The 20,972-nt window shown below is 43.4% G+C and overlaps 1 protein-coding gene across 1 annotated transcript in view; it reads right to left on the bottom strand.

The window, feature by feature from the left end:
* Nucleotides 1–10,610: 10,610 nt before the first annotated feature.
* Nucleotides 10,611–20,972, bottom strand: part of LOC115477379 (F-box only protein 33-like) — a 61,376-nt gene continuing 51,014 nt past the window's right edge. The window contains exon 4 of the mRNA XM_030214218.1: nt 10,611–10,954. Coding sequence (XP_030070078.1) covers nt 10,683–10,954 — 272 coding nt within the window. The 3' untranslated portion in view covers nt 10,611–10,682. The remainder of the gene's footprint in view (nt 10,955–20,972) is intronic.

Genomic DNA, 20,972 nt, shown 5'->3' on the forward strand with positions numbered 1-20,972 from the left:
AGGCTCAAATATGTGTAATCAGTTGCCTTTATATATCTGCAAAGAAAGATATTTGACGTCTTTTAGAAAAGGTAACAAAAAACAAAACAAATTATGAAAAATTGCAGGTCTACAAAATCCTGAGTGAAGTAGAATGGGTTATGTGAATTGATTGTTTAGTCTTTCAACAAGTACAAAGACTAGGGGACACTCCATGAAGTTACATGGTAATACTTTTAAAATGAAGAAGAGAAAATATTTTTTCACTCAATGAACAGTTAAGCTCTGGAATTCATTGTTGGAGGATGAGGTAATGCAGTTTGAATATCTTGGTTTAAATAAAGGTTTGGACAAGTTCCTGGAATAAAGATCCATAATCTGCTATTAAGATAGACATGGAAAAGCCTATTATTGGTGAAGCTCTAGCTGATGTATTAAATATCTCATGAATGGACATGATGAGATGCTTACCATACTCTTCTACCTTAATTATCTGTGACTGAATTTTCTGTGTCTAGTAAAAGTGTTGCAAACAAATTGCATCTTTTGTAAGCAAGTATCTGTGTGTTGCATCATATTGAGATGATACCTTTATATGTCTAAAGATAAACACGGTTAACTGAAAAATCTGAGTTATCTAAATAAATAAAAATATCTAACATTTTAGGATCCTTTCTTGGAGGATTACTGGAAAAAAAAATCCTTTGACCTTTTCACTTTTCTCATTGCTGAGAACAAAAGAAAAGCCAAATTGAGTCAGACTAATGGGCCAATTTGCAACTGTAGCCAGTCACAAATATCTGGTAGATCCCAAAATTCCACTACTACTAAGTGGCTTGCTTGCTGGGTCTCATTAAAACCAGAAGTGACTAAACTATATTTTCTACAAATTCTCTTGGGGACTAGGAAAACAAATAAGGTTTTGGCAGGCTCATGTCTGAAGGTCCAAAAGCAATATGCATATGGGGACTGCTGCTATATTAAAAGGCATTTCTAAATATTCTAAGAAATCAAATTAGTCCATTCTTGTTTCCATCTCATGCTGGGATGATAAATTGTACTTATTTTGTAAATTTCAGAGGAAATTTGGGTATTTAATATCCTTATACAGACACACAGTCCTTAATGGCAGGAGAAGGGTTAGATGGTACTCTGGTCAACAATTCCTCTTCTACTTGTATTGATGACTCACAAAAATAAGGAGTACAGTGCTGCACCCTCCACAATTAGTAGAACACCTCAGTAGCCTGCCCAGAAAAATCTGCTGGAGACTGATCCTGAGTCCAAGTGACTGAGAAACACAAACTCTTCTTGAAGCCTGGGAAGCTATTGTGATCTTTGAACTAGAATGATCTAAGATGAAGTAAGAAGAAACTTTTGTGAGACATCATTAGCTTGTGCCTGGTTTTTGCCAGAAAGAAAATTCTTTCCAAACACTGATCATAACAGTTTGAGCAGGTGCTGCTACATGAGTAGGTAGAGACAAGAAAGATAATTGTTCATCTCTAGAATCTCTGGAAATGCCTTCTGTCACTTGAACGCTAATTGCAATGTGGAAGCTGGCCATCTAAGCCCTTTAGGAATGAGAAGTCCTCCTATTACAATGACATCCTGAAATTTGCTAAGATCCACATCATTATCTGTGTGTCCAGTTCTTTACGATGACTCTTCTGTACTGTAAACTCAGCATTAAACATCAGCATCAAAACTTCAGTGTGGAGAGTCTACAAAGAAGTCTTCTCTGCCGAGACATCAATGTGGGGATTCTGCATCTGAAGTTTGGCAAAGGTGGTCTACATCAAGGACTTGGCACCTATGCTGTGGCTTGGGTTCAGCACAAACTGGTCTTCCATACTACAAATACCTTTCTTCTAACCTTGGGTGCAGAGGCATAAATACAAATCTTTTGGAACTGTGCCAAAATGTTTTAAGTCTCAGCTGATCCCCCATTCTTCTGGACCACAAAAGCAGTGTGTGTGGGAACAACATCCTGCCCCCTACATAAAGAAAGACCTAGATTTGGTGATTTGACCATTTTCTTCTTCATGCAGTCTCGTTTACTGCAAGATGTTGCTCTAAAGTCTCCTGATGGAGCTGGCCCTGGGCACCCTCTTGCCACAGCTCTAACAAGTTTCCTCATTATGTGTCAGCCTGAGGCAGAGCAAGCATATATTGTGATCACCCCATCTACCTATTTTCCTGTTATGACTAGGACACCCTTTAAAACCCTGCTTGTCCTTGGACATACTGAAGAGTTTATCTGGATTTAGCTCACACCTTCTTCAGTAGTAGCTCAAGGTGAGTTACATTCAAATATACTACGTATTTCCCTGTCTATGAAGGGCTTACAATCTAATTTTGATGGAGAGTTAAATGACTTGCCTAAGGTAATACGGGAGGAGGGACTTGTTCAAGGTAGAAGCAGGGCCTATAGGAAAGATACGGGGGCCTTGCAGTTAGAAATAGTTGGATAGCCAGCCAGCCAAGCCGAAGTTAAGAAATAGGCTAATGACCTGCTGTGTATTTTCCGGAAGGGTTGTTACAAACGTAAATACACGGGTTCAAGTATTTAGAGGTAGCTGAACAGTTTCGATGTTGAGACGGAGTTATGGACACAAACCTCGATGTTTATGTATGGATTGATGGTTACATATGTAAATATATGATAAAATGCACTAAAAAAATTTGAAGTTTAAAAAAAAAAATGACTTGACTAAGATCACAAAGAGCAGCGGAGAAATTTGAACTAGCCTACCCTTGCTGTCAGCGCCATACTCTAACCACTAGGCTAATCCTAGCCAGATCAGGCTCAATGGTACTATGAGAAGAGAAAACAAATGGAGGTGAGTTCTTCTTTAGGAAAAAATTTCAAAGGTAAGAAGGAATGAAAGAAAAAAAAAAATGTTTAGCCATTAAGATGCAAGGGTGCAAGAATTATTAGAACATATACATTTAAAAGAGTGGAAAAATAAGACTGAAGTGTCTCTGCCCAAGTTCTAAGAGTGATGTGTCCCAGTGCCATTGGATAACATTATCCATATCTGTGGCCAAGTCATCCTAATTGTCAATGGACAATTCAACGTTTTTCTTGCAACAGCTTTTGGGTATGCAGTTGGGGAAGTCTGTGGAACAGTCATCAGTCTTAAGCCTTTTGTTGGCTGAGCAGCTTGCTACAGCGACCCCCTGGCACACGTGTGTCAATATCACCGTTGGCCCTTGTACAGGCGACTGAATGAAGGAGGGTGGGTTGTGATGAACTGTGTGTATACACAAACTGTCATATCAATAAAAAGCGGTCAACACCGTTGGGTCCGGATCACTGAAACATAATGGACTGAGCTAAGTGATTTCTGGGGTGTTCTCCGTATTAAAATTTGAGTGCGATAGCCACATCATTTGGAATGTATGTCATATAAATTATCATGGATCTATAGGAGGGTAGACACACATGACTGTGAATCAAAAGATTAAATACTGAGACAGAAACTTTCTGGTGGATATAACAATGAGTAGAATTTGATGGAGTTTTTTTTAAAGCTACATGATGGCTACATGATGGCACGCCGAGCCTATGTCTTATAGCCTGCTGTGTTGGGCTGGCTGGGTGGCGAATCTGAGGCTTTTTTTCCTCCATCTTTAATTTAAGCAGAAGTTATAGATTTCACAGCAGAGTGAATGTTCTACATTAGATATACACAGTCAAGCGTGAGGCTGTGTTCGGACTTTCAATCATATCAATAAAGTTGCCTGAATCTGTATGTAGGATAAAGGAATACATATGGGTATAACTAAATGGGGAGAATGGTGGAACCTGTTAGGTGGGTGAGTGCGCTGTGGAGTCATTCAGCTGGCTGAGTCAGGACTCCTATAAGTTTACCTGGAAGTTTTCACTTTTTTTGTCTGCTGTATGTGACAAGCTTTGGGAAGGTAACTGATGTAGCAGGACTCACCTGTCTTGAGCCCTTCTATGGCAGGGGGAGAAAGTTTAAGAGCATGCATGTTTCTTTAGATAACACTACTACTACTTATCATTTCTATAGTGCTACAAGGCATACGCAGCACTGTACACCATACACAAAAAAAGACAGTCCCTGCTCAAAGAGCTTACAATCTAGATAAGACAGACAGACAGAACAATTAAGGGTAAGGGAATAAAGAGGTGAGGATAAAAAGGACAGGGCAAGGTACAAACCTAAATCATCAATCTACAGCAGTCTCAGCCCTGGCTGAGTAGCTAATGGTGCTGACCTGTAGTAGAGGCACTAATGGAGTGTAGGAGTAGCCTAGTGGTTAGTGCTGTGGGATTTGATCCTGGTGAACTGGGTTTGATTCCCACTGCATCTCACTTAACCCTCCATTGTGCCAGTTACAAAATAAGCACCTGTATGTAAATGTAAACTACTTTGATTGTAACCATAGAAAGGCAGTATATCAAGTCCCATCCCCTAATGTTTTATTTATTTAGGTTTTGCTCACACCTTTTTCAGTAGTAGCTTAAGGTGAGTTACATTCAGGTACTCTGGGTATGTCCCTGTCCCTGGAGGGCTCACAATCTAAGCTTGTACCTGAGGCAATGGAGGGTTAAGTGATGTGATTGCTGTGTCAAATATTAGGAGAACTGGAACAGGAGTGGAAAAGGAACTCTAAGATATGGCATAGATCCTTGTTCTTTGCTGCCCTGGGCCAGCACACGATGCAGGCAACTCTGGGGAGGGGGAGGGATAAAGTGTTGGGGGGAGTTATTTGTAAATCCACTATAGTGGGTTTCTGGTGGTGATGGATTTTGTTGATTTTTAGTGGGTATGTGAGGCAGTATTTGCAATACAGCAACCCTAGCAGAAGAGTTCATTTGTTCACCTGCTTATCCCCCAAAATATCATGTGGTTTTGTTCTGTCCACATTGCACTGTGACTGTGGCATATACAGGACAGGCAATAAAGTGAAAACATAAGAAAAAAGTTAAAACAAACACAAAAAACCCACCGATATTTTGACTACTTACTCTTCTGTTCTTAAATTGAAGAATCTCCTGCTTTAGCAGGTCAGACCTGCCTCATGCTATCTTACTTCATCACCCCATAACACCTGATGGTACACAGCAGGACTGTGAATATTCCATCTATTATTTCTCTCTCAAATGATTACTGGCCAAAAGTTTTCAAAATTCTCTCCTCACTGTTGTCATTCTGAGCCAGGGTAGCATTGGCTGAAGCAGTTAACAGAAGCTGGCAAAACTGCTTTGTTAATGGTGCCTGCAACAAAGAATCTTCAGTTAATATTAATACTTTACGAATACTAAAATGAGGTTTATCACTTTACATTTCCAGCATATTCTAGCAGTGCACACTGGCCTCAAGGAGTCCAGTGTAGGCATGCTTTGTGCAATGAAATTCCTGTCTCAAGATGTGTCATTTGTTCCTATTACAAAGGTAAGCCAGCTGCCCAGCATATTAGACTATGACCAGAACACCTATGTAGTAGGACAATATGTAACACACCTCGCCATTAAAAATTGCTTCTCAAATATTCTTTTCTTATCAGCTATTAGTTGGTTCTTTTGACTGCTTTTGTTCTGATTTCTGGACCTTGCTGTGGCTTGGCTTTGCCTTTCTGTATGCTTCCTATCACAATAGGAATTTTATGGTAGTCCTACCTGATACATTACTTGGAGCCAATGAAGTACATTTTAAAAGTATATTTAGTTAGCTCTCAATGTTTAAAGGAAAGATCCGATTACTAGGTTAGAGGAGCAACAAGATCACAGTATTCTTCATTTAGATCTGAAAAACAATCTCAGACAACAGACTGTTTGGATATATAAGAACCATTGCCATAAGCCTAAGCCTTAGCAAAAGATGCAGAAGGTAGAGGAAGGAAAATGGTTAAAAAAAAATGAAAGAGAAAAACAAGTACAAGCTTTCTTAAAAAGGTGCCTCCCAATAGAGCAATTATAAATATACTTACCCTGGTGCTTAAAAAAAGGTTGGCTGACACCCAAGTTTTCTGATAGTCTGTTTACCCCTTGCCTCTCCTGAATTATGATGCAGGTGGTATTACTGCTTTAAAATAAGTAAGGAAAATGTAAATTTCAAATGGAACGCTAACATACCCCATAAGACTTGAAAAGGAACAAAGGACATACCATGTATTAGATATTTAGAATAGAAAAAAAACTCAGATAACTATACATGTTTGTTTCCTTCATGAATCACTGAAGGAAATAAAAGGGCATTTAACCAATAGGAAATGCCTCCACTCTGTCTAAATATCAAATAGGAGTAGTGTGGCTATCCCTAACATCATAAAGCAGCACACTGACCAATCAGCTTCTGAACTGCTTGTTAAGCAACCTGGTATCACACTGCCAACCAGCAGCTCAAGGCCCTTGTCTTGTTTCTCTTCTAATTCCTGAAAGGAACCTTTCCTCCTTCATTCTAAAAAAAAAAAATTCAAATTAAAAAATGGTGTAGTGTAATATTTTCTAACACACAAATACCCCTTGGCACAGAACAGAATTCATCTCTGCTGTTTGACAACTCAAAGCTGTCAACCTAGACTCCAGGGCAGAAGCTTTTATTACTTTATCCAGGCAACAGTTGAACAAACAGCTAAGCTAAATGAGCTCCCTAAGCATTATTTAAACATCAGTGACCCCCAAGAGTATTAGGCACAGGCAAACAACCAACAGTTGTTATAAGGAAATAGAAAGAAAGTAACCCATGAGAGTACCTAAGATGGGCATGAAAGCTAGAGAGACTTCTGATATTCATACTGTCACAGTACAAAACAATCCCAAATGGATGTTAAAGCTGGCATAACCTGCAATCAACTTTCTCTGCTTCATCAAGCCAGAAGCATGAGGGGAGTGAAACAAGCGAGTCATTGTACCGACTAAAATGTGTGGCAAAAAAATCAAGAATCCCACTAGGGAGCCAGACATGGTAGATGAAATACCAAGGAGCAGGTCCTATCTAACATACATTGAACAATTGAGGGATTCAAAAGATTCTTAAAGCATGTGTTACATATATAAAATGCACTTTACAAAACTGTACGTGTGTATAAGTGCATACGGAGCATGTGTAGGCATTTCCAGAAGAAATGTACACAGCTGTCATTTTGTACTGGAGTATTGTTGTTACTGGACATTATTCTAAGGAATCTATTTTTATGAGTCATGTTCCCAAAACTTTTTGTAGGTGCTATTTTATATTATCTATACACGAAAGGGATAATTTTATAAGTGCACAGCTGGTTACATATAGTGTATTATCTGCTGACAAAAATGACAACTCATCTGCATATGGACACTTCATTTTTAATCTATTCAGTGACCTAACAGTACGGTGACCAAACAGTTGGATGTGGGAGGGGCACTTGATGTGGTATACTTGGATTTCAGCAAAGCCTTTGACACGGTTCCGCACAGGCGACATAAATAAATTGAGTACCCTCGGTGTGGGACCTAGAGTAACTGATTGGGAAAAAAATTGGTTAAATGGTAGGAGACAGAGGGTGGTGGTAAATGGAGCTTGCTCTGAAGAAAAGGAGGTCATCAGTGGAGTACCACAGGGATTGGTCCTAGGACCGGCTCTTTTTAACGTCTTTGTGAGCGATATTGCGGAAGGGCTGTCTGGTAAGGTTTGTCTCTTTGCGGATGATACTAAACTCTGCAACAGGGTGGACACCCTGGAGGGTGTGAGTGACATGAGGAAGGACCTAGCGAAGCTAGAGGAATGGACCGATATTTGGCAACTAAGGTTTAATTCCAAAAAATGCAGGGTCATGCAATTGGGTCGCAAAACTCCAAGGGAACGGTACAGTATAGGCCTATAGGGGGTGTAGTGCTTCAGTGTGCGAAGGAAGAGCGGGACTTGGGGGTGATTGTGTTTGACGACCTTAAAGCTTTCAAACAGGTAGAAAAAGCGACGGCCAAAGCCAGAAGGATGCTTGGGTGCATAAAGAGAGGCATGGCCAGCAGGAAGAAGGAGGTGATAGTGCCGTTGTATAAGTCTCTGGTGAGGAGGCCTCATTTGGAGTACTGCATGCAGTGCTGGAGACCGCACCTACGGAAAGATATAAACAGGATGGAGTCGGTCCAGAGGGTGGCTACGAAATTTGTAAGCGGTCTTGAATGCAAAAATTATAGGGACAGGCTTATGAACCTCAACATGTATACCCTGGAAGAGAGGAGACATGATAGAAACGTTTAAATATCTCAAGGGCATTTATGTACAGGAAGAGAGCATTTTTCAAATGAAGGAGAGCTCTTGAATGAGGGGGCATATGACAAAGTTAAGAGGGAATAGGCTTAGGAGTAACCTAAGGAAGTATTATTTCACAGAAAGGGTGGTGGAGGCGTGAATGGCCTCCCGATGGAGGTGGTGGAGACGAGGAATGTTCCAGAATTTAAAAAGGCATGGGATAAGCATGTGGGATCGCTTAGGAACAGGAAGAATTAGGGATTACAGAGGATGGGCTGACTGGATGGGTCATATGGCCTTTATCTGCCGTCATGTTTCTATGTTTCTATTCTTTGGCAGCTGACAGAGAAAATCTAGTGTCTTAGGGATTTCACTAATAAATCACCAATTATATTTCATAATTACAATTAATTTTTAAAAATTATGTTTACCATGAAACCCATGAAAGTGTACAGAAGACTAAGGCAAATAGCATTCCGTTTATCTATAGATTGCCAATATTAAGGTACCATATACTACATGTGATCAAACGTTTTACTCAATATCTACTAAAAAACAATTTAGGAAATACAAATAATATCTACATCAAACTAAAATTATTGCTAATTAAAAAAATACTGTTTTGGGAAAATAAAATGGCACTAGACAAAAACCAAAGTCATTTTTTTTACCTTGTGTGATATGTGGTTAAGAAGATTGAGGACAATGATGTTCACAACTGCATTTTATTGTCCACTAAAAATGCTTTTGTCGATACGATAAAATGTTTAAACAACAAACACTTTTTAATGCTTTATTCATTGATTAAAAGAATATACATTTAACATGAACCATACAACATCAGTCATTTCAAACATTCGGCTGGTTTCCTTATATTTTCTGTCAGGAAGTACTTAGTTATCTGATCACGTTCATAAGATAAAATCTCACCACATCTGGCATATTCACACACTGTGCCAGCGGATCCACTCTACTGATGTACATATAAAAGCCGCATGGTATGTGCTCACTGGAGACAAAACAGCGCACACCTGTCAAAGGTCATCTTTTTAATATAAGATGGTAAAACCATTTGTAAAACAATATAAACTTTTTCCATAAATAGAATCATATCTGGACATCTGTTGCATAAATTTTGTTTTCCAAAGCTTACATAGAGCAGCCAGGTCTCAGCACTGCTGGGCACCCAGGTTGGCCACTTTTTATGTCATTATTGCAGACTGTCCTTTAACATTAAATGCACAACATTCGTACCACTTAAAACTGGGGTCAGGTGGAAGTCTCACAGAGACCACGTCTGTACCGCGGTTGCCCTGAAACAGTTAAATCAGCTTTTAAAGCCTTTCAGATATAACAAGATTTTAAAACAAACTTCATGGAATGTTCTTCATGCATCATAGCAGCTCATACCTGTGATAGAACAAGCTTTTGTTTCCTCTTCCTATTCTGTACATTCACTCTTCACAGTGAAACAGGTGCATGTTTGTGTAAGTTCTGAGGTTGTGACTGAGCCACAGCACAGCTGTGTACCACAGGTCGAAATTCGACCTTATATATTACAATCTAGCAGTATCTGGCTGGCCAGATGTCGGCCTGCCCCTGCCAGCATGTGGGCACTTCTTCATTTTTAATCTATTCTTTGGCAGCTGACACAGGCGCTGACAGAGAAAATCCAGTGACTTAGTTGCTAGGGATTTCACGACTAATGTTTGCTTGTTAGTGATAAGATTTCCAATTTAAGTATCTAAGTTTATATTTTATCCCACTCAAGAGTATTTTGTTCTCTAAAGCCAATTTGTGTGGACAAACTAAAAAAAAAAAAGTTAATAGACCACTGAAGGTCTAAGATTCAAAGACTCATACTCTAGGAATTAGGCAGATACTGAAAACACTGCCCAGTGACACAAGTGACTAGTATTATACTAGAAAGAAAATAAGCTGGGAGGCTACAGAAATTCATGTTTCAAAAATATACATATATGAAACAAAAAGTTTAAGGTTTATCCTTCTAAAGAAGTGACCGAGTTGTCTGTCTTTTTTTTTTTTTTTTTACCAAGTAAACAGCATGCTACTAGATTGCATGACAACAGTGCATCGTATACATACCCACTGGGCTACTGATATTTAAAAAATAATAATTTGGCTCCTGAGCACAGCACTTGGACACAATAGTAAAACACTGCAAATGCAAAGTTACTCGGCAAAAAGCAGTTAGCTTGCAATCTCAGACAACCTCCAGTTGCACCTCCTTAAGTTGTGGCGGAATAGTCCATTAACCGTGAAAGCCCTAAACCATGCCACTGTCAACTTCTAAACCAATACCCGACTACACTCTTTGATCAAGAAGTAGAATATACATATATAATTCTATATAGCTAATACTGATTAGTCACAGCACAAATGGGTTAATTCACACTACTGAAAAAAACATAATAGGACCCTACTTGCATATGTAACCACAGGAAAAGGTAAATGATAATAATAATAATAAAAAAAAAGTTAAACGCCTTCGCTGAAGCTTTGCATCTCCCTGTAAAAGTGCCGAGCTGGCTCAGTAAAGACACTGAGCAGTTCAATGTCCATGACTGCATGCCAAGGTCGTCCCAATCCTAAAGATACCTGCTCAATAAGGTTGTGCACTGGATCAACATCCTGATCAGCCAGCTCACCTTGATCAAAATCGATGCTTTCTTCTGTCACTTCTAGCACTTTCAAATCGGAGCCACGGAGACGGGCAATTGCAATAAGATTATGAGCCCACACTGTGTAACCTTGAAGAGGAAAAGAAAAACAGAATTTGTGCATGGCCTTTGGAAATATATACATCTTTTTCCGCTTCTAGCAACATTTTCTTTGCATCAGGAAGAACATACTCTTCAATTTAACGCAGCACCCATATGACAAGTCTACTAAACTGATTATGCGCTATTTCCTACTTATACAAAAGCAAGCAGACCTTGTGGCTCAGTAGTCGTCACATGGACAGGCTCCCTTTCCTTTATTATGGTTCCAATTCTAGAACCAAAAAGGAAGATAATGTCTGGAATACTGGAGGCAGCACTGAGAATTTGCACATGATTGGAAAAGATCTAGAGGCCATGGGTAGGACAGGATCAAGAGACTGACTAAAAGGCACGATGGCTGGTGATGGGAAGGGAAGGATAAGCTGTTAAGCCTGGGAATTTTTATTGCATCTATCCAAAGTGCTAGAGAATAAAGAAGGAAAACAGGATGCAGTCTATGGGCTAATCAGTTTTTCTGCTGTCATTTACTATGTAATTCATAAGGGATGATATCAAGGTGGAGAAAGATAAGTTCCAGAAGAGGTTGAAAGACTTTGGACATTGGTAGAGGAGTTAGTCTCTGGAGGGGCTATAGAGAGGCATTTTCAATATGACGTCTAAGTTGGACTTTGGACATTTTGCGCTAATTGTCCCAAATCTGAATAGGAAATATAGCCTTTTTCAAAACAGCAAAACATCTTTTTTTTCTTTCGAAAATGGCCACATGTTAGATGGTTTTGTGCTCTGTGCGTTTATCTTTTTTTTGTCCATTTTCGAAAAAAACAAAAAACAAAACGTCCAAGTACAAAACCCACAAAATCAAGCCATTGGGATGTAAAAGGAGCCAACACAGACATCCCAGGAGAGCAATGGGGAACTGCTGTGACCTTCATATAAAAGCTCCCAGATACACATTTAACCACTATGCCCTTATCTTGTCTGCTGATACCTCCAAAGCTCACCACCCCCATCTGTGCACCACTACAATAGCCCTTATGGGTGAAGGGGTCACCTATATGTGAGTACAGTAGATTTTTGGTCAGTCTTGGAGGGCTCACACTTTCCATCACAAGTGTGACAGACAGGTAGCGTGAGATATGGGCCTGGGTCGCCCTTCTCCACAATCCACTGCACTGACCACTCACTATACTACTCCAGGCACCTGGCTTGCTGCTCTAATAGAACTGGCTATAACATCTGAAGCTGTCATAGAGGCTGGTAAGTACTACTTTTATTCCCATCCTTGGGGAGTGAGAAGGGGGGGGGGGGGAGGTCAGTGACCACTGGGGGAGCAAGGGGGGGAGTCATCCCTGATTCCTTCCAGTGGTCAGCTGTTAATTTGGGGCACCTTTCTGTGCCTTATTTGTTCTAAAAAACGGGTCGAGATCAAAACGTTCAAGTTTTAGCCCTAAACGTTTTCTTTTTGTTCCATTACGGCTATAAAATGCCCGAGTGTTAGGAATGCCCTAAGCCCGCCCTAATTCCACCCCTGATATGCCCCCTTGTGATCTGGAAACACTGCAGACAAATTGCACAGACCTCCAGCCCCCCTGTCGCTTGGGGCAGCCCAGACCTGTCAAAACAAGTGAAGGATTATGCTGAGCGCATGCTCAGGCACAATTCTCCCGCACTTCTACCCCATGATCAGAGATAATTGCGTGCTTAAATTTGCATGCAATTATCTCTGATCATAGGTCTAATAACACCCCGCGCTGTTCCAGCGCTATATTTGGAACGCTGTTTGGAACAGCGCTGGGTTTTGATCATCTGCTTGTAAATACTTAACATCCTATTTTATATCTATGGATCATGTAGCACAGCGTGCTAAGCTTTAGTGAAAACGCCCCAAAGTGACTAAGGGGTAGATGCAATAACAAAAACGTTAAAGCCCTTCCCTTACCAATTCCTTAGTGAATTGGTAAGAAATGGGCATGCATCAAGGTAATCGTACGCAAATGAGCTGCTCGCTGCTAGCTCATTTGCATACAATTTCCTTCCAAGCCAGTCGGCCAGCTGAGCATACGCAGAGCAGCCAAGTGTTATGCTGGCTGCTCTGCACATGCCAAGGATGTCCTTAATGGACGTCCTTCACTCAAAAAACAACAGGGGTGTTAGCAGCACGTTCAATGCCCCTCCTCCAGGTCTCTCTCAGCCAATCACAGCACGTTTAGCTGTCACGGGTGTCAGCTAAACGCGCTGTGATTGGCTTTTCATCCATGGGCCGGAGGGAGGGACAGATGCGATGAGACAGTGCAGCAAGGACTCGGGAACCTCCCCAGCACAGATAACAGCTGCAGTTCACGATTGCACCTTCCTCTTGTCCTCTGAACTCCACTTTTCTCCTTTAAATAAAAAAACTTAGCAATCCGCGAACCCTTCTGTGCAGAACCAGCCGAACCCCTGGCAACAGGATCACAGTCAAGCCTTTGTCCCGATCACAACAAATCCATTCAAGAAAAAGATTTTGGAAGTGCTCTCTGTAGGTTTTAGAATGCAGCTGATTATGTGGGAGTTGTATTTCTGGAGAATGTAATGTAGCATGCCTCTCCCTTTCTCTGTGATTGGCTGAGAGGCCGTGGGGGGGCCTCACAATCGTCCATTAGTCCTCTCAAGGAGCTTCAGCTGGCGATGAGGAAGGGGGACAAAGCTCCTTCATTCAACTTTTAAAGCAATGATTAAAATAAGTAGTAGCCCTTCACTTGGAGAAAGCTGCAAACGTCCAAGTGCTTGTCAGGGGCGTCCTTTTTTGTTTTTGTGAGTGAAGGATGTCCATGTTAGGTACTTTAGAAGGACGTCCCTGACGAGCACTTGGACTTTTTTTTTTTCAAGATTGTCATCCTTCTCAGACGTTTTTGGAGCTCGCTATAGGTATTGTTCAGCTCTGCAAGAATTTTCCGGGGAGGTTTGAGCAGGAAAATAGCCCCCCCCCCCCCAAAAGACAGCTGTAGGTTTGTATGCTTTTGTTTCCTTCCGATTCCCTCATAGCAGCCCCAACGAGAGATGCAGACCTCCCATTAGGTTTTCCATGGTAAGGGGATTGGAAAACGGTAGTACATTGCATCGCATACACATCTCTCTATATAAAACGCACCTCCAACATTCTTTTTTTTTTATAAGTAATTTTTATTAAGGTACTAGAACACCAACAGCATTACATTACAACGCAAATAATTCCAAAGCAAGGGTAGCCCTACCAGCAACAAAGTTCTTTGTACATAGAGCAGTTTAATATGCTGTCACTTACTCCTCCGTTAAGCTGCCCCTGCATGTGCCAGTAGTCAGTCAGTCAGTGTTCCATACACCCGGTTTTTTCATTATCTCCCTCCCCCCCACATTAGCCCCCCTTCCCCGCTACTCCCCTCCCCCCTCCAACCCCCCGCCCTCTCCCGGAGAACTTTGTGAACCTGGATTCATAGCCACGTAAAGTCGCCACATATCTCTATATGCTTGACCCCTCTGGCCGGAAGATTTAGTGCGCTCCATTTCCCAGTGCGCCATCTGCGTCATCCTGCCCCTCCACTGCTGTACAGTTGGGGGTGCTTCACCGACCCAGTTTGCCAGTATTGATTTCCTGGCCAGCATTAGCGCTACACAGGCAAAGCGCACTTGTGATGGAGATAATCCTCGCCCTCTCAAAGTGTCGTCATCCCCTAGTAGTACCACCCTATAATACCACTCCACCTGCGTTGTCAACAGACGCCCCAATGTCTCCAGTACCCCCGTCCAGAAGGTGCCCAACTTCGAGCACTCCAAGAAGGTGTGCACAAGGGACCCTACTTTGTGTTTGCATCGCACACATGTGTCATCTTCCCATAATCCCATCCGTTTACCTTTCTCCCTCGTTATAAAAACACCATGGAGCAGTCTAAACTGCATTTCTTGTAGGTTTGCACTGGAGGTCATTCTAAACGCCCCCTGGAAGCATTTGGATAGCATTCCCGTAGTAATTTCCTCCCCCAATTGTTCGCTCCACCATCGTGCTAAGCCAGCAAAAAAGGGCGCTTCCTTCTGTTCCCTCCCCACCGCATACCACACTGCCAGTTTATTGGCCGTTTCTGGCATTTGACAAAATAGCTTGTCTAGCCGGGAGAAAGTCGGCCCCTGGGACCGTACCGGAGTCAGGGACGCACAGTAATGCCTCCATTGTAAGAAGGGCAGAACATCTGCTTGGGACAAATTCCATTGAACTCTTGCCTGCTCGAATGTAGGGAAAAGCCCGTCCCCCAATGCTGTAAAATCTCCCACATATCGGCATCCATTACTGGCCCAGATTTTGAAACGCGACCCTCCTTGTCCTGCTGGGAATTGAGGGTTTTCAATTGCTGCAAGGAAGGGTGACGCACCCCCCGCTCCCCTAATACCCTTCTCCACCAAGCCCAGGCCCGCCTCAATGGGTGGAGCAAAAACCCGATACTCCCTTTCCTGCTCCTCCCCCCTTGCAAAAAATTGAATGCCGACTGCTGAAGCTGCTCGTCCTGCCATATAGCCTGCGGCGCAAATTTGGAATTCCCCGAGTGCAATTCGTGGATCCAGCGCAGCATAGCCGCCACGTTGTATAAGCGCAAGTCTGGCAAATTTATCCCTCCCTTTGCCCTATCCAGTGTCAGTTTGGCAAAACCTATCCGCGCCCGTCTCCCTGCCCATAGAAAAGTTCCAATGAACCCTTTGTAGTAGGATTCATCCTTCCTCGTGATCCATAAAGGTAGCATCTGTATAGGATATAATATCTTTGGCAACATAACCATTTTAACCAGTGCTGCCCTTCCTAGTAAAGAGAGAGGGAGGTCGCGCCACTGATGACACAACTTCCGTAAACTGTCCAATTTGTCCTGGACATTTTTGCGGTATATTACTCTCAAGTCTCTGTGTAGGTACACTCCTAGATATTTTAGAGTGCCCGTGGACCACGCAAGGGGAAAAGAGTGCACCTGCTGGCACTTACAGGGCGACGACACCGGTAGGGCCTCCGACTTATCGAAGTTTATACGCAGCCCAGAGAAGGATCCAAACTGCAAAAGCAACGTTATTAATCTAGGTACATTCTTGGTGGCATTATCCAAGTATATGAGCATGTCGTCCGCAAACATATTTATTTTAAATTCTTGAACACCCATCTTGATTCCTGTAATCTCCCTGGACTGTCGAATTTTAATGGCAAAGGGTTCCAGTGAGAGCACAAACAGCATTGGCGACAATGGGCACCCCTGCCGTGTGCCCCTTTCTAGAGAGAAGGACTGGGACAGCGTACCGTTAATTAAGATCTGGGCAGTAGGGTTACTATACAGTGCTCGTATGCCCCCTAGGAACTCTCCCATAATGCCAAATTGGGGAAGCACCCAGAACAAGTAATCCCACAGGATCTTGTCAAAGGCTTTCTCCGCATCTAAACTGGTGATAATGGCATCTCCCGGCACAGTCCCCCATTTCTGCAATACCGACAAGGCTCTAAGAACGTTGGATGACGCGTATCGCCCCGGCACAAAGCCTGCTTGATCCGTATGTATTAATGCTGGTAAGACTGCTCCCAGCCTATGTGCCATGATATTTGCAAAAAGCTTTATATCCTGATTCAAGAGTGAAATCGGGCGATACGATCCCAACAATTCCATGTCTCTTCCCGGCTTTGGGAGCACCACGATGTGTGCATGAGTCAGCCCTCCACCGTCACCCCCTCCCGCAGTGCACAAATGATGGCACAGCTCCTGAAACGGAGGGCACAACTTTTCTCCCAGAATTTTGTACCACTCTGGGCCTAGCCCATCGGGCCCAGGGGCCTTTGCCAATTTCAATCTCTTAATTGCCTGGCAAACCTCCGTTCCGACCACCGGGGCATTTAGTACATCTCGCTGTGCCTGCGTCAACTGAGGGAGGGCAAGATCACGGAAAAAGGACTCCCTCTGCTCTCTATCTATCTCTCCTTTGCTGTATAATGCTTTATAAAATTTTACAAATTCCTCCTGTATGTCCTCTATCGACGTCACCATTCTCCGGTCGGCTGATCTGATCTTGCTAATAATCTTCTTTGCCCCTCGCTGTCGCACCAATGCGGCCAACAACTTCCCTGCCTTATTTCCCCAGCGGAAAAGATTGTATTTGTACATATTAATGTCGTGGGCTGCCCTGGCATTTAAAATATCATTTATCTGCCTCCTCACCGCCCAATACTCCCGCCTTACTCCCTCCTCCCTAGTGCGAATATGCTGCCCCCTCAGCTGCTGCAATTGATTAGTTAATGTGATCAGTTGCCTATTCCTCTCTCTATTTATTTTCACTGTGTAGGCTAGGATATGGCCCCGCATCACTGCTTTCCCGGCTTCCCAATATGTTATGGGGCCCACCGACTCAGGATCGTTCTCTTTTAGGTAGTTGTCCCATTTTTGCAACAGGAACGCTCTAAAGTCAAGATCTAAATAAAGGGTTGGGTTCATGCGCCACTGTCGCACCTCCTCTCCCTGACGCCAGTGTATCTCCACCCATACCAGACAGTGATCTGAGACAGCTCCATCTACAATATTTGCTTCTCCTACTCTTGATAAAAAAGATGGGTCCAAAAGCAAGTAATCCAGCCTGGAATAGACTCCGTGGACCTGTGAGAAAAAAGTGTATTCATAAGATTCCGGGTGTAATACCCTCCAAATATCTAACAGCCCTAATTCACGCATCAAAAATTGCACCCCCTTGCCTTCCCAAGCAGATGTTCTAGTTTTTGCTGGCTTGCAGTCAATCGAGGGGTCCGCCGTGATATTAAAATCTCCGCCCAATATCAACTGATATCCAGCGATCGAGACCAACTGCGCTAACAGGTTGGAGAAAAAGGAGTGGGAATACACATTGGGTGCATACACAGAGCAAAGGGCGACCCTCTGTCCCGCTACTTCCCCCAGCCACAAAATAAATCGGCCCTCTGGGTCTTGAACTAACTTATGCATGCTTACATGGAGTTTTTTATGAAATAATATACCCACTCCTCTCTGTCTGCTATTATATGAAGACGAGACCACCTCCCCTACCCATCCCCGTTTCAGCTTTTGGTGTTCAATCTGAGAGAGATGAGTCTCCTGCAGGAATAAAACATCGATGTGCATCTTAGCGCAGTAAGACAGGATCTTGGAACGTTTGACAGGTGAATGAATCCCATCAACATTAAGCGATCCAAATCTTAATTTACTCATTGGTCAACATCACTTTAGGGTTCAAGCAGCCCTTATAGTATCTTGGGGTGATGTCCCAGCTCACCACCCCCCTTCTATTTCCCTGTCGTACAATTTGCCAAATCCAGGATTTTGTTTTCGGTTGGATCCCCATTTCTCCAGGAGCCTCCCCCCCACCCCCTCCCTTCCCATCTTCCCTTCCCTTCCCATCCCCTCCTCCAGCCCTATCCCACAGCATTGTTTCCCCACAATCACTCTCATCAAACTGCTCCTTTCCCACATTCAAATCCCAAACAACGCACCTCCTAAGTTCCTCTTCATTCCCCTTCCGTGCAGCTCCCTCCCCGCTATCCCCCCTCCTCCCCCCTAGAACAACCAGTGCTGCAACCCTGTTCAAGAAAGCTGCTCCCCTCCCCCATGGACCCCTTATAAGGCACCAACTTCTAAAATTAACATAAAACAGGCTAACTATAACAACTTGAATCGTCCCCCCTTTGCAACAACATCTATCACAGTCTTCATAAACACAGTCTTCATAAACACCCCCCCCCCCCCTCATGCGTTTTTATACAGGCCTGTACATATTGATTGTTCGCTGCCCCTTTAATTAGTGCAGTGAGCAGGTGCGAGGGAGTCCCGCACACCTGCCACTGAAGAAAAATTAAATAACATGTCTGAGCAGCAAGAGGAGAGGCTGTACACAGCATCCGAACATCTGTTGGCCAAACTGCATTGATCCTTTCAAATGAACATAGCTCTGGGGGCTTGTTCTTGAGTCTCCCAATAAGATCCACTAATCCTACTTGATTCTGGCGCCAAAAGTAAGCGTTCCTCTCACCAACGCTCCACTGCTGTAGTAAGTCGGCAAAAAGCCAGAGCTCCCTCCTGGAGAGTACCCCCTTCTGGCCAAACGATCAATGACCGTGAATGAACTCTCAAGTGATCCAGATCTGCATCCCCCATTAGTTGTCCTCTGTGGTACTGCTTTCTTAAGCTGCCCCTCATTTCAATTGCTCCATGAATGATTGGAGCTCCTCAGGTTTTTCCATGAATAGAACGCGACCCTCATGTAGCACTCTCACCCGGGCTGGATATTGCAGTGAAAACTTAATTCCCTTATTAAAGAGCTGAGAACAATAAGGAGACAGACGCCGGCGGAGCTCCGACACTCTGGGGGAAAAATCTTGAAACATCAGTAAACTAGTTCCATTATAGACCAAACTCCTGCGCTGGCGATATTTCTCCATCAGCTGGGCCTTGTCCGCATAGTTAAAAATACGTGCAATTACCGGGCGCGGCCTGCTATGTTGTTCTTTCAGCACTCCCACGCGGTGCACTCTTTCTGCCTTTAGACGCTGTCCCTCCACCACGAGGCCCAGTTCTTTAGGTAGCCACGTTTCAACCAAGTCCCATAAATCTTTTTCTTTTACAATTTCTGGGACCCCCACCAACCTGATATTATTGCGTCTGCTCCTATTTTCTTGATCTTCTACTCTGTCTTCCAGCACTTTGCACCTTTTGTCCAACGCAATTAGCTGAGTAGACATTCCATTCGCGAGGTCCTCCTGCTGAGAAATCCGTTCCTCTGCCTGTTGTATGCGGTTCCCCTGCAATGCCATGTTCTCTTTGAGTTCGTCCATAAAAGCATGTAGGGTAGAAAGCTTGTCATCTAAAACCGCTGCCATGTGCTTCATAATCTCTTTGATCGCCGCCTCCTGCAGCGCGATCACTGGCGGGGTTTGACTGTTGGTATCTGCAGCCTGCTCTTTCCCGGACGCCATCTTGTCCATAGCGTTCGCTTCGCTTTTTTTTTGTGTCCGCGGAGTCTTCGGCGGCATACCGGTGCGTCTACACCCAAAGGATCTCCTCCTACTCCACGTCGGGTCAGTGAGTACTGCGCTTTATTATTCTTCAGTTACCGCGGGTCTAAGTTCGTCAGTGCCGCTGTAAATAGCTGTTTTGTCAAGCTTGGGAGAGGAGAGCAGCCTCGAGACGTCCGTTCAGGTCCCTGCCATCACGTGACCCCCCCGCACCTCCAACATTCTAATGAAGCCTCAAGTTTCCCAACATTCTAAATGTGTCATGGTGTAGATCGCTTTTTCTCCATGAGTGTCTGCCCCGCCATCGCGTCACAACGTGACCCCTTGGGATCTCCTACTTCTTTTCCAAAACACCTTGACGGAGGGGGGGGGGGGGGGCCCAGCTGCACACATTCTTTCTCACACACACACACTCACACACACAGCCTCAAACTATGTCATACACACCCACACTCGCACATTCACTCCATCTCTCTCTCTCACACAGTCACTCTCACACACACTCTCCACTGAAAACCTTGCTAGCGCCCGTTTCATTGGTCTCAGAAACGGGCCTTTTTTTACTAGTTATAATACTAATTTGCTCATCTGCATTCCGTTTTCGTTAGCTGCTACTGTGACAGGACAATGCCCTTTTGTGCATGTCCCTGTTTACTACTTGCGCGTTTAAATTGGCTAGAACCAGTTTAAAAACCACATTGCTGGCTCGTTAAGGTTAGTGCATCTAGCCCTAAGTCTCTGTTCCCCTTTGAAACACAGCTCCTAAAATATTTCTAACTTGGATTCATTTTCCAGACACTACTGAGCATTGTTCTTAGTTTTTGCAAACCACTGTCTACTGAAACCAGAGATAAAAGCAAAAGAAAACAACTGGGGTTGAAAAGTTTTAGGCCAAGGAAAGGCCACTACTACCCCAAAGTTGAAAGGTGCTGCTGGGTCAAACGGAGCAGCTGCCGCAAGGCTTGTGGAGAAACATCCTGCTGCTGGGCTGACAAACAGAGAAGTAACAGGCAGCCTGGTGGGTTGGTGAAGGAA

This window comes from Microcaecilia unicolor, chromosome 9, assembly GCF_901765095.1.
Source record: "Microcaecilia unicolor chromosome 9, aMicUni1.1, whole genome shotgun sequence".
Lineage (NCBI taxonomy): Eukaryota > Metazoa > Chordata > Amphibia > Gymnophiona > Siphonopidae > Microcaecilia > Microcaecilia unicolor.